At 33.9% G+C, this 13,408-nt stretch overlaps 2 protein-coding genes across 2 annotated transcripts; both read right to left on the bottom strand.

Annotated features, from left to right (window-relative positions):
* Window positions 1-7,339: 7,339 nt before the first annotated feature.
* On the bottom strand, window positions 7,340-8,929 carry LOC127115839 (RPM1-interacting protein 4). Its single transcript, XM_051047280.1, has 3 exons — window positions 8,785-8,929; window positions 7,674-8,330; window positions 7,340-7,556 (listed from the first exon to the last, which is right to left on the bottom strand). Exons 1-3 carry the CDS (start codon window positions 8,788-8,790, stop codon window positions 7,521-7,523), a joined length of 699 nt encoding a protein of 232 aa, XP_050903237.1. The 5' UTR covers window positions 8,791-8,929; the 3' UTR covers window positions 7,340-7,520.
* A 452-nt stretch (window positions 8,930-9,381) lies between these two features.
* On the bottom strand, window positions 9,382-12,459 carry LOC127077225 (uncharacterized). The gene is made up of 4 exons (XM_051018706.1): window positions 11,899-12,459; window positions 10,559-11,008; window positions 10,059-10,374; window positions 9,382-9,981 (listed from the first exon to the last, which is right to left on the bottom strand). Exons 1-4 carry the CDS (start codon window positions 12,301-12,303, stop codon window positions 9,848-9,850), a joined length of 1,305 nt encoding a protein of 434 aa, XP_050874663.1. The 5' UTR covers window positions 12,304-12,459; the 3' UTR covers window positions 9,382-9,847.
* Between the last annotated feature and the right edge of the window lie 949 nt (window positions 12,460-13,408).

Consider the following 13,408-nt stretch of genomic DNA (forward strand, 5'->3'; position numbering starts at 1 on the left):
GCATGTGAATTTTACACTAATATGTATCGATGCTCAATGCGTATGTATCGATGCACAGGCTGACTCAAGTAGTCATGTATCGATGCAGGTGTCGTGTGTATCGATGCACAGAGTTTTTGGCTTTCCATGTATTGATGCATGGTTCGTATGTATCGATGCATACTGAACAAGAATTGTCTTGTGATTAATCACAGGCTACATGTATCGATGCAAAGGGTCATGTATTGATACATACTGACATAAAATGCATTTTAATTGTTATTTTAAAGGAAATTTTCAATGTAGGCTTATATGTGTGGTTATGCAACAATAGAATGGGATGAATTACAAAGTAAGAACACAAATATATCATGTAATGCAATGCACAACCAATTTGGATGATGATCACACAATTTGCTATCATTAAAAGTTAATTCAAGTTTAAAGAATTCTTTCACATATGCAACACCCTAAACCCTGAAACGCAAAATAAAAAGAATATACAACTTCACACATAGTGTGTCACTCAAAACACAACATAAACCTGCTCTGTAACATGGATTGTATAAAACATGCATTGAATTAAAACCTGTCATCACATGCTCGGCTTTACACAAGCTCATCGCAGCGGAATAATCAATTTAAACAATCCAATAAAAATAACTATCATAACATAAACATGGTTATGTCAATTGCCTTCAATAACATAAAAAATGATAACAATAATTGTTGGAAAATATGTTATTTCCGGTTTTATTATTGCCTTTAATACTACCTTTACTTTTCTTTATTCTCCATTAAGGAGAAAATCAATTGTAATAATTGTATCTTCACTATATAAACCAGCCTAAGGCTGACGAATAAGATATAACAACTTTTACCTATTTTTTCCAATATGGTATCAAGAGCACTGAGTTAGGGGTTACCGTAAAACTTTTCTCAACCTATTTTTGTTGGGTTAAGAGCACTGGGTTATGGGTTACCGTAAAACTTTCTTCAACCTATTTTTTTTGGGTTAGGGGTTACCATAAATCTTTCCTCAATATATTTTTGTTGGGTTAGGGGTTACCATAAAGCTTTCCTCAACATATTTTGGTTCGACTCGCTTTCTTACCCGACCCGATTCACATACCCGTTTAGTCTCCTATGGCGAATAACAACAACAGGTGGTCATCCCCATCACATGCCTACACTGGATCTAACCATGGAGAACAACCATAACCTGAGTCTGGCGTCGGCCGCAGAAATGGCATACGAGAGGAACCGTCAGTGGTTATAAACAATGACAGTAATGACGACAACAATGGAAACAGGAACGACATTGTTTTTGGTGACAATTATTCCAACATAGGTGGTAATGATCAAGAGGGTTCCTCATATTCCCTCAAGGTCAATATCCCTAAAATTAATGGGAATAACCATAATGAATGGGCTCAAACCGTTCGGTTGGTATTGGATAGCAAAGGAAAACTTGGTTTCTTAACAGGAGTAGTAGCTGAACCGACAACATAAGACCCTTGTTACAAATAATGGAAGTCGGAAAACTCCTTGATTATTGCATGGCTGGTAGCTCTACGAAAACTAGAGTAGGTAAGCCTTACATGTTTTTACCTTCCACAAAGGATGTGGGGGAAGCTGTTAAGGAAACATGCCCTGATATTCAAAACTCCTCTCAAATTTTTGGTTTAAAATCAAAGTTATGGCATGCGAAACAAGGTGACAGAAGTGTAACTGCTTATTATAACGAGTTGTTGACATTGTGGCAAGAGTTAGATCTTTGTTATGATGATAATTGGAGTTCTTCATAAGATAGTGTTTTGTTTCTCAAGAGGCAATAAAATGATTGTGTATTCCTGTTTCTCACTAGGCTCAATAAAGACCTTGATGAGGTAAGAGGTAGAGTTTTAGGAGAAGTACCATTGCCAACTCTTCGTGAAACTTTTGCAGAAATAAGAAGGGAAGAGGCACGATAAAGAATTATGATGGGCAAGACACCACGAAATTATGAATCTGAAGGCTCAGCTCTGGCTACTAGGAACCTTGATGAGGAAAGAAGGTCAGACAAAGTTCCTTGGTGTGATCACTGCAAGCGTGAATGGCATACACGTGAAACTTGTTGGAAGCTCAAAGGCAAACCTCCTAACTGGAAGAAGAAAAATGGTCGTGCATCTCAGGCTAGTAATTCTGATCAAGGGCAGCAACCTCATTCGTCTCAATTTTCACTCACTACGGAGCAACTAGACAGACTGTACAAACTCCTTGAGTATCCAACCCTTTCTTGCACTATAGCAATAAAAGGTAATTCTGCATTTCTTAGTGTCAGTCCCTGTCATACTTGGATAGTAGATTCAGGTGCCTCCGATCACATGACAGGTGAATCTACTTTGTTCTCTTCATATAGTCCATGTGCAGGTAATCAAAAAATAAAAATCACAGATGGCTCTTTTTCAGCCATTGCAGGTAAATGGTTAGTTGTGTTGTCTCCAATGTTAACTCTTAAAAATGTCCTTCATGTTTCAAATTTATATTGTAATTTAATGTCCATCAGTAAATTAGCTAAAGATATAAATTGTCAAACTAATTTTTTTCGATCTCACTGTCTTTCAGGATTTGAGCTCGGGGAAGATGATTAGTAGTGCTAAGGAGAATGGAGGACACTACTACATTGACACCGGATCTGCATCACAACTACCTTAAAAAACAATAAGTTCCTGCTTTGAGTCTTTTTCTGTTTTGAATAATAAAGATGAAAACATTATGATATCGCATTTAAGACCGGGTCATCCTAGTTTTCGTTACTTAAAACACTTGTTTCCTAAGATATTTCACAATAAGAATTTTTCTTTGTTTAAATGTGAAGCCTGTGAATTTGCAAAGCATCATCGCTCCCAGTTTTCAATACAACCTTATAAACCATTAAAACCTTTTTCTATTATTCACAGTGATGTTTAGGGCCCTAGCCGTATAAGTACACTCTCTCAAAAAAATGGTTTATCACATTTATAGATGATCATACAAGAGTATGTTGGGTGTACTTGTTAAAGGGTAAATCAAATGTTTGGCAGGCTGTAAATAATTTTTTTCAATGGTGCAGAACCAATTTCAAATAAATATCAAAGTCTTTAGAAGTGATAATGGCAAAGAATATTTTAACACTATCCTGTGTGATTTTTTTTATAAAAAGTGGGATTGTGTATCAAAGTTCATGTCCTAATACTCCTCAACAAAATGGAGTGGACGAAAGGAAAAATAGACATTTACTAGAGGTTGCTAGAGCTTTACTTTTTTCAAATAAAGTACCAAATTATTTATGGGACGAAGCTGCTTTAACAATTGCGTATTTAATTAACAAAATACCCTCCAAAATTCTCAATTTTCAAACTCCTATTAATGTCTTCAAAGAATGTTTTCCCATTACTCGTGTTTTAACTGATTTGACTTTAAAAATCTTTGGTTGCATAACCTTTGTTCATGAACATAAAAATGTTGGAAAACTTGAGCCACATGCTATAAAATGTGTCTTTGTTGGATACTCCACAACCCAAAAGGATATAAATGTTTTGATCCAAAAAATAAGAAAATGTTTGTCGCCATGGATGTTACATTCTTTGAAAATAAACCTTTTTTTTATGACACTCATCTTCAAAAAGGGGGGGGGGGGGAGATAAACGAAGACTCATTTCAAATTGAGGACATGAGTTTTTTAAATAACTTATCTTTGCCAGTATCATAAAATTCTGAGATTTTTACACCTGCACCAATAGAAAATGGCCATGATTCTTTATCTGATCCTACTCCTGTCATGAGTAAGGAACCTTGTGAATCCGAGCCTACATTTTCTCTTGTAGAAAATAATTAGAATCCTAAAAACGATGATAATGGTGATCTAATTAAAATGCCACAAAATGATGAGTCACTTCAACAAAATAAATTTGAATTAGGAAACAGGACTTGGAAAGGAAAGGTTTTTGTGAAAAAGCACCATAAAGGAAAGGACCAGTCCACATCTTAACACTGCCAGGAATTTGAATCGGGGAATGATCAATTTCCTAACAAAAGAAAAGGTAAGTTTATCTATGTTTCTGAGAGTCGTATTTTGTATCCTGATATAGATGATCCTGTTGCCATTAAAAAACATGTCAGATCTTGCACTAAACATCTCATGTCCAATTTTATATCATATTCAAATTTGTCTTCATCTATGTATGCCTTCACTTCAAAATTGTCTAGTCTAGAAATTCCAAAAAGTGTACAGGTTGCTCTAGAAATTCCAAAGTGGAGGGAAACTGTACTTAAGGAGATGAAAGCTCTTGAAAAGAACAAAACTTGGAGTGTTACATCACTACCAGATGACAAGAAGATAGTTGGATGCAAATGGGTGTTTATTGTGAAGTATAATTCAAATGGGTCAATTTAAAGGTACAAGGCTCACTTGGTGGCTAAAGGCTTTACTCAGACCTATGGTATAGATTACTCAGAGACATTTGCTCCTGTTGCAAAATTGAACACTGTCAGAATTCTTTTGTCTCTCGCTGCTAACATGGATTAGCCTTTGCATCAGTTAGATGTTAAGAATGCATTTCTTAATGGCGATATAGAAGAAGAAGTATATATGGACATTCCTCCTGGATTTGAAAACAAATTTGGATCAAATGTGTGCAAACTAAATAAGTCTTTGTATGGATTAAAGCAGACCCCTAGAGCTTGGTTTGAAAAATTCACTCAGTCCATGAAGAAACAAGGGTACATCCAAGGACATGCGGACCACGCCGTGTTCACAAAATTCTCCCACGATGGGAAAGTTGTTGTCCTGATTGTTTATGTTGATGATATTGTCCTTACTGGAGATGATACAGTGGGAATGGCAAGAGTAAAAGAGAAATTGACAGTAGACTTTGAAATCAAGGACCTGAGATTCATGAGATATTTTCTAGGTATGGAGGTTGCTCGGTCAAAAAATGATGTTGTGGTTTCACAGCAGAAATACATTATAAACTTATTGAAAGAAACAGGAATGAATGGATGTTGTCCTGCAGATACCCCTATGGATCCTAATGCTAAACTTTGGGGATAAGGTAATGTTTCTGTTGATATTGGGAGATATCAGAGATTGGTTCGGAATATGATTTATTTATCACACACCCGACCTAATATTGCTTTCTTAGTTAGTGTAGTAAGTCAGTTTGTGCATTCTCCTTTCGAGGAACATCTTGAGGCAGTTTATAGGATACTTAGATATTTGAAGGGAAATCCTGGAAAGAGATTATTTTTTAAGAAGACTAGTGAAAGAAATGTGTCTATCTTCACCGATGTCGATTGGGCAGGTTCAGTCACAAATAGAAGATCAACCTCTGGATATTGTACCTATGTTTGGGGTAATCTTGTGACATGGAGGAGCAAGAAACAAGGAGTTGTAGCAAGGAGTAATGCAGAGGCCGAGTTTAGAGCTATGTCTCAAGGTATTTGTGAAGGATTATGGATCCTTAGAGTCCTAAAAGAACTTAAGATGAAAATTATGTTTCCATTGAAATTGTACTATGATAGTAAAGCTACTATTAACATAGCTTATAATCCAGTCCAACATGATAGAACCAAGCATATTGAGATTGATCGACACTTCATAAAGGAGAAGTTAGATGCGAGAATCATATGTCTATCCTTCGTGACTTCAAGTCAACAAATTCCGGATATCCTGACCAAAAGTTTGGCAAGACCTACTTTTGAGTATTTGATAGACAAGTTGGGCATGATAGATATCTATGCACCAACTTAAGGGGGGTGTTGGAAAATATATTATTTCCGGTTTTATTATTGCCTTTAATACTACCTTTATTTTTCTTTATTCTCCATTAAGGAGAAAATCAATTATAATAATTGTATCTTCACTATATAAACCAACCTAAGTTTGACGAATAAGATATAACAACTTTTACCTATTTTTTCCAATAATAATAAAAAAACAAACGTTCTCTCTCCCAGTGTTACAGATCAGAGCAACATAATCTAAAACAGTGCATAAAAAAAAAAGAACAACCTCAATGTCATCCTTTAGCTTCTAAACAGCTACTCATTTACCTACTCGTCTGTACCCCAAGAAAGAGCACATAACCACACAAATAACAAAGGGGTGAGAATACGCTCATAATATATAATTGTGCAAAAGTATGCAAGGGTAGCCTAAACGACATCAATAATTATTCAACACAATTCAATTGCATACATCACCAAAACATTCTCAATCACCAATATCAATAAAATCATTCACTACATATGAAAATAATGAAAGCAAATGTACTCAGCACCTCGACTCAACAATGGATCCGATAGAATTATGGATAACACATGTTCATCTCGCTCCTGAATCCCCACCATAGGACCATAACACACCAATCGTTACCATCACCATAGGTAACGCTTCAACAATTTCCATATCGAACCAACTACTCGCACATGAATCCACACCATCAGACTATATCACACCAAATTTATTGCTATCACCATAAGTAACGCTTCACTAATCCCGTATTGGAATTGACTATTTGCTCCTAAATCCATACCGTCGGACCAGAGCACACTAAAACTAGACCGAAACCCGTACACCATGATGCATGATTCACCATAACATGCAATCTCACCAAAAATGATCACCATGCAATCATCACAATATGCACAATAACATTCTCCATATAACACAGGAGAACTAATTCGACAATAACATCATATTTTAAAGAAAAGTTCTTAGAAACAAAAGTAAGTTAAGTGGTTCGAACATGTATAATTCTCTGATGTCTTTTTCTCTCTTTATCTCCTTTACTTTATTTTATTTTCGTTGATTTTTCATCTATTTCCTTTTTCTTTCTTTCTTTATTAATTTATTTTAAAATAATTTTAAACTTTGATTTTCGCAATAATTTTGATTTTAATCAACACAATTCACCCCTCTCTTATTTTTTTTAAGTCAAATATGCATCAACAATCACTTTCCTTTTTGAAACAAGTATTAAGTTATTTGGAAAGAAAAAACTAGCTAAATTACAGAATATTTGAATTGCAGTGAATTTTTTCAAGATCGAAACTCCAAGAATGACCTACGAAATTTATACTCACCCAATCAAATCAATTTAAAAACTTTATGTCTTTGAGGATATTCAGTTTTTTTTTTTTCACATTATTGATCCCCATCCAAATAAGGTGACAACAACCACAAAACATAAAGGATTCTGGATAGAGAAATAACTATGCTATAATCCTAACATCATTTTGTATTTTTCTTCTTCTGATTTTTAACGAGTTGCTAGAATGTTTGCATATTTTCTTACCTTTAGTAAATAAGGAAGTACCAAAACAAACATGCATTTGCAAAATGAAACTAAGCCATGAGTTCTATTCATTCATGCATCCATTTTAACATAATGTTAAAAAAATCAAAATATCCATACATACATGTGAGACTTAATTCATGCTCTTATAAGATTATAAATTTATTCATAACACTCTAAATTCAAGTCTCTTGCGAGCCCGAGTAAACATCGAATCCGTGTTCATTTGCTTTCGTTCGTAAACAAACAGCAACAATACTGCACCAAAATACCAACACATTCATGAAATTAGCAGTGAAACTTGAAATACACGCTTCACATAAATACAAAATTTATGGACAAAACAATAAATATGCAATAGTAAGAATCAATCACCTTAGATAAACTGAAAGAAGATCCGTCATATTGATTCTTCATATTTGAACCGTTGTTTTGCGGTGGAATCTTGTGGCCAGACATGATTTGTCTTTCTTCTTTTATTTTGTTGAACATTACAGTATAACCTTCTCCTGATTTCGGGTCTGTTACATCCCAATTACCGAATTCTGGTACTGTCGTTGTTTTATCGTCATGATCATTAAAAGAGTGTCTTCCATTTCTGTGTCTACTATGATTTGAGGAAGAGAAGCTACCAATGTTACTACTAACTCCTTTTGACACACTCCTTTTGTGAACTGATTGTGAATCTTTGTTGATGACAGAGTGATCAATACGACGATTTTCGCTGCCAAATTCTGATGTAAAGCTACCTTTACTTCCCCTGCTTCGGCCGTGCGAATGGCGTATAGAATTGTTTTTCAGTACTTCATGGCTTCCTTTCTCCATTGAACTTGAATTTGCTTTGTGAGAGTAAGTATGAGAGGATTTCGCTTCATCAGCATCAATATTTTTGTTGTAGTAGGTCTCTGAATTTTCCATTGGATTGTTTGGATTCGTTGTAAATCCGGCTTTTTCTCTGCGTGCACTCTCAAAGCATGCGCTGTATGGAATGTTGTCAGCTTCCCAATTGCCGAATTTTGGAACGTGAGAATTCTGCTAACAATGAATCAATGTGAAGGTTTGTCAAACATGATTTGAAATAAACTTGAAACATCGGCTTATGAACGAACACTTACTAAGTTCTCTAGAATAACTTATTAACCGAGTATTTACTATGCAACTTGAAAGCCAACATGCTAATAAGTTTAAAATATGCTTAACATGAATGTACCAGAACACAATAGTTAAAACTGTTCTAAAGTAAATAGCTAATTTAATGCAGAGAACACAATAGTTGATTCTGGAGAGGGATCTTCGCCTCAAAAACCCCCAACGCTCCTAGTCATAACTCACTAAGCTACACTATGCTCGATAAATCCAACTTGATGTAAATAGCAGATGATTGTATATGTAGACACCAACAAAAAAAAGAAAATAGTTATTTGATTGAAACAAAATTTCAAGTTTGATTCCTTGTTGTAAGATGTATGTGTGTGTGAAAACTTACCGCCATCGTTACTAGAATGGTTTCTTATGGTACAGAATCCAGGACACAAGGATCTTCGGCCTCTCTTTGTGCTCCTGATATTAGATGTTGGCTTAAGATATTAATCTATATGGTTTTTGAGTTTCTGCTAGAACATGGCTTAGAAAAATTAATCGATAATTACAAAGCTTGTTGAATGCCAAACGCGCTTTCTTCTAGTTTGCATTTTTGAAAGGCAAGGAAAGGAATATGTAACTGTCATGATTTGTGAGTTTTGTTCTGTTCTCTGCAACAAACTCTCCTTGTTAAGGATCTTATATTTTCTAAAAATTTAAGATGCTTCATGTTGGCTCCATCTGGAAATATTTTTTTAATAAATTTATTGGATCATATTGGTAATAAAACATAATCTCTACATTTTTTCCAACACTATGTGTTGTTTTTTCTTATTGACTAAAATTTAGCAGATTCTATGGGATCAGTGATTATTCTATTCTCTATGTCACTCAACCCTCCTGATTTGATCATATCAGATTACTGATCATTCTTAAAAGAAATGATTTTCAATACTACTTTCAATGAGATTTATATGAATTTCAACCAATATTGTATCGAATCTAAAAAGAAAATAGAGTTTTATTTATCACTTCTCTCACTTATATTTTACACGAAAAACATTTATATTTACCATAATAGTTTACAAACATGCATACAAATGCAAGGATAATTAACTTATTTTTGTTAACATTTGAAAAGCACTAGACTGACAAGATCGGAAACTTCTTGTTTGTAGAGATTTCAGCACTATACATAACATCAAAGGCTTGTTGTTGCCGGTTCTTCGCTTCAACGTGCCTGTCTTCCGTGTCATTTGATATATTCCCCACTGAGGACCGGGTAGTAGGCAATGCGGACACATTTACAATACTCTCAACACTATGTGTAGCAGCAAACACACATCCTTTACATTTCGTATGTCATAACCTTATCTATGAAATTCAAACGAAAAGATGACGATTCAAAAGATGCACTTCACATTGCACAAGGTAGAACAAGGAGGATGATTACAGTTCCATTTCCGTCTCTAAATACCAACTGTCTTGTTAAGTAGCCAAAGGCAGAGAGCCAATTGAATACCAAAAATGGAGTGAAGCCAAGATCTGTCAAGCATGAATCCATAAACAGTGATTCCTGCTCTATTGTTCTCCATATATGTCACTGCATTAAAAAGCAAGTAACTCAGGATAAAGCAAAATTTGACGAAAACAAAATACAAGTAAAAAAATTCCATATACCTAAAGCCTGTCTTTTATTGAATGAGATAGTATGTGTATGAATTGGTAGTAATTTGGTGTTATTCAACTCATCCTCTTCATCTCCAAACTCATCTTCGTCCGACGATCCCCAACTAATACTGGCAGCCATAGCTTGTGTTGAAGTTGCCTCTGCTGTTGTTGGTGTCTCACCACCGTCAATGTTGTCAAAGGAGTTTATGGTAGCACATATATGCCACTTAGCGGCAAGTCCTGTGATGGATTGTGCTTTATGTGTGATTTTGGTCGCACTTCTTAAGAGTATGTAAAGTCCACTAACCAGGGTGATGGAGACTAACTGCAACATTGAAAGTACAAGATTTATTACAATATATTTCTAGGGAAGTAAATCAGCATTTTAGTATTTGAAACTGTAAGGTTCAGTCAGTTTAATCGTCCAAATTTACGAAATACTAATTAAGTTCCCTAAATTGAACAATGTCAATCAATTTAATCCACTAAATGAAGGAAAGAAGCATTACCCCGAGCTCTCCACTCTTGAGGATATCAACATCAGCATGTGGTTTTATAACCATCAGAAGAAAAATGAGCTGGCTTGCTGTCACCAAAAGGAGAGAAGACAAAATGAAAGCTCGAAAACGGTGGCTAATGACGCGTAGATTCCTTCGTAATCTAAGGTGCTCCAACAAGATCGATCCTACCTCAGTCTCTCGTTGAAAAACAGGAGCAAATTCATCTAGTCTTTGTATTTGCAGGTAGCCAATGAGTCGAAAGAGGACACATACCAAGAAGAAAATCGATGTTCTATAAAGCCAAGAACATAGCTCCAATGTGCACAGAATGATGCTACTCACATATATTTCACCATAATATGGTATTTGGGATGATCCTGAAATGTACCACCATATCTTGTAGGCACATTCAGCTATGAAACAGGGAAGTCCCCAAAGCAAGATGAGCTTCATTGTTCTCTGCATAATAGAAACAAATGTATTTTGATCAACAAGAGAATAATTTTTCTATTTCAGATAGAAGATGTAGCTTTTTCAATGATGTAACTTAAAACTATATAATTGAATATTGACCATGTAATTACTGTTACAATTCCTAACAATAAGAGAATGGAAAGAAACACATCAGAACTACAGTTGCAAAAAATCAATATTGTGCTCTCTTTTCAAGGCAGATTTTGCTGCTAAAGGAACTCAACTCTTAGTTTTTAGCTCATAAGGGTCACAACTCTCGAATTTGGATGGTCTTAAGTCAAAAATCTCACCTATTTGGCGCATTGGTGACTGTCGTATCAAGATTGAATAGTCTATATTTCAAGTTCGTTTTTGACTTATATTTTAAAAAAACTATAATACCAAAATTGAAATCTAGACTGTCCTATCTCGATCCAACTACCACCAACGCCTCATATTGGTGATAGCACGTAATCCAAATTCACAAATCTCCTGCATATGTTCCTCATCTCTTTTTTTTTCCCAGCAAACCTTAAACCCAAGTCTCCGGGCATTAAATACGAAGACTCCGTGGCCGAACCCACTTTTTCTTTTATGCAGAATAATCAAATTAACCATAGTTCATGCATAGCAATATTGTATCTCCTAGTTTTTAAGAGGGTTGGTTTTGCCATCATCCAAAAAGGGGTAACGACGCAGCTTATTGACCGTTTGACTTGACTATGTTTCATATATATTCCTAGGTGAGAAAAGTTTTCCACTTTAATCTTTCAAACATTTCCTATAAACTATTCATCAAAGAAGAAAGACAAGAATAAAGACAAACACATCGCATGCATGACAAAACTCGCTGTTCATCTAATCTGTTTCTACACACACAACAAAAAAACACAAACCTTCATCTGTTGAGCATACCCACGTTGAATCTTGAGACTCTCCTCACTAACTTTATCAAGAAAAAGAAACCTACTAAACCCATATCTACGATCCCATTTAGAGAGGCTAACAAAAGACAAGGTAGCAAAAGCAGACAAAGAAATCTGAACAGGAACATGGTACGGTCGAGTATGATCAGCATCGCAGGTTGTTGAACAATCAAGAAGAAAGTGAGATAGAATAGGTACAACGTAAGCCAGTGTAATAAACAAAGACCAAGATAAACCAGCTTTGCATGGATTTGATTGGTCCACGTAAACCCATCTTAGATATGCTCTGAATTTTCTCAATTCTGCTCCATCTTGATATAATCCAGAATTGTCTTTGTTCATTGTTAAAAGAACCTTTTCTCTTTCTTCTTCCATGTCCTTCAAAATTTTACTAGTTTTATTGTGGTAGACGCATTGAAAATCTTGATTTAAGGGTTTAGATTAGGCTTCAATTGGATATTTAACTATCAGTTTTTGGGATCTAGATGTGAATGTGGTGGTCGCTGTTTCTTGTTAGTTTAAAATCTTTGCACCAAACTTTTTTTTATAGTAATTTGACGATGATTGACGGTTGGCATGACACGGACAACTAATTTTATAATGTTAGTACTATTTTTTTTATTTGTTTGATTTTATGAAGAAAATATTTAAATAAATATTTAAATTAACTTTCTTTAACAAAAAAAATTAACATTTATTTTAAGATAAATTACACTCATTTCGGTATATCAATCTTTAATGTTAAAATTAAGGGTGGCAAAATGGATGGATGGGATGGATATGAATTGGATAGTTAATGGATGGATCAAAACAATCTATTAGTCCATTATCAATCCACTAAAATTTTTTTAAAAATATTCAATCCAATCATCCATTAAGAATAAAATTCATCCAATCCATCCATTATCATATTTTTAGTTGATGGATATCTATCCATTCATTTTTTTAAAAAAAAATCACTTATTTTTTCAAAAAAAATATTTTTTCAAAAAGTTTTTTTATTCTTTTTTAATAAAATAATATCAGTTTTTTTTCCAAAAAAAATGTATTTTTGTATTTTCGGAAAAAAAAAATTAAAAATCGTTTATTTTTTTCAAAAAAAAATATTTTTTTTATATTCGTAAAAAGATAATTTTTTTATATTCTTAAAAAAATATTTTTTTCGAAAATAAAATCAAATTTTGATATTTTTCAAAAAAAGATGATTTTTAAATTTTTGGAAAAAATCGATTTTTTGTATTTTCAAAAAAAAATTATTTTTTATTTTTCAAAAAAAATGATTTTTTTTTGAAAAAAATAAATTATTTTTTGTTTTTCAATTTTTTTTTTAATATTTGAAAAAATTTATTTTTTTAAAATTAGATAAAAAAATCAATTTGATCATTAAAATGTGTTGGATGGATTGAATCAACCCATGCTTATAAATGGATGGATTGAATCAATCAATTAACTTAATTTTTATGTAGTGGATGAATTGGAT

The sequence above is a fragment of the Lathyrus oleraceus genome, chromosome 1 (assembly GCF_024323335.1).
Source record: "Lathyrus oleraceus cultivar Zhongwan6 chromosome 1, CAAS_Psat_ZW6_1.0, whole genome shotgun sequence".
Taxonomy (NCBI): Eukaryota; Viridiplantae; Streptophyta; class Magnoliopsida; order Fabales; family Fabaceae; genus Lathyrus; species Lathyrus oleraceus.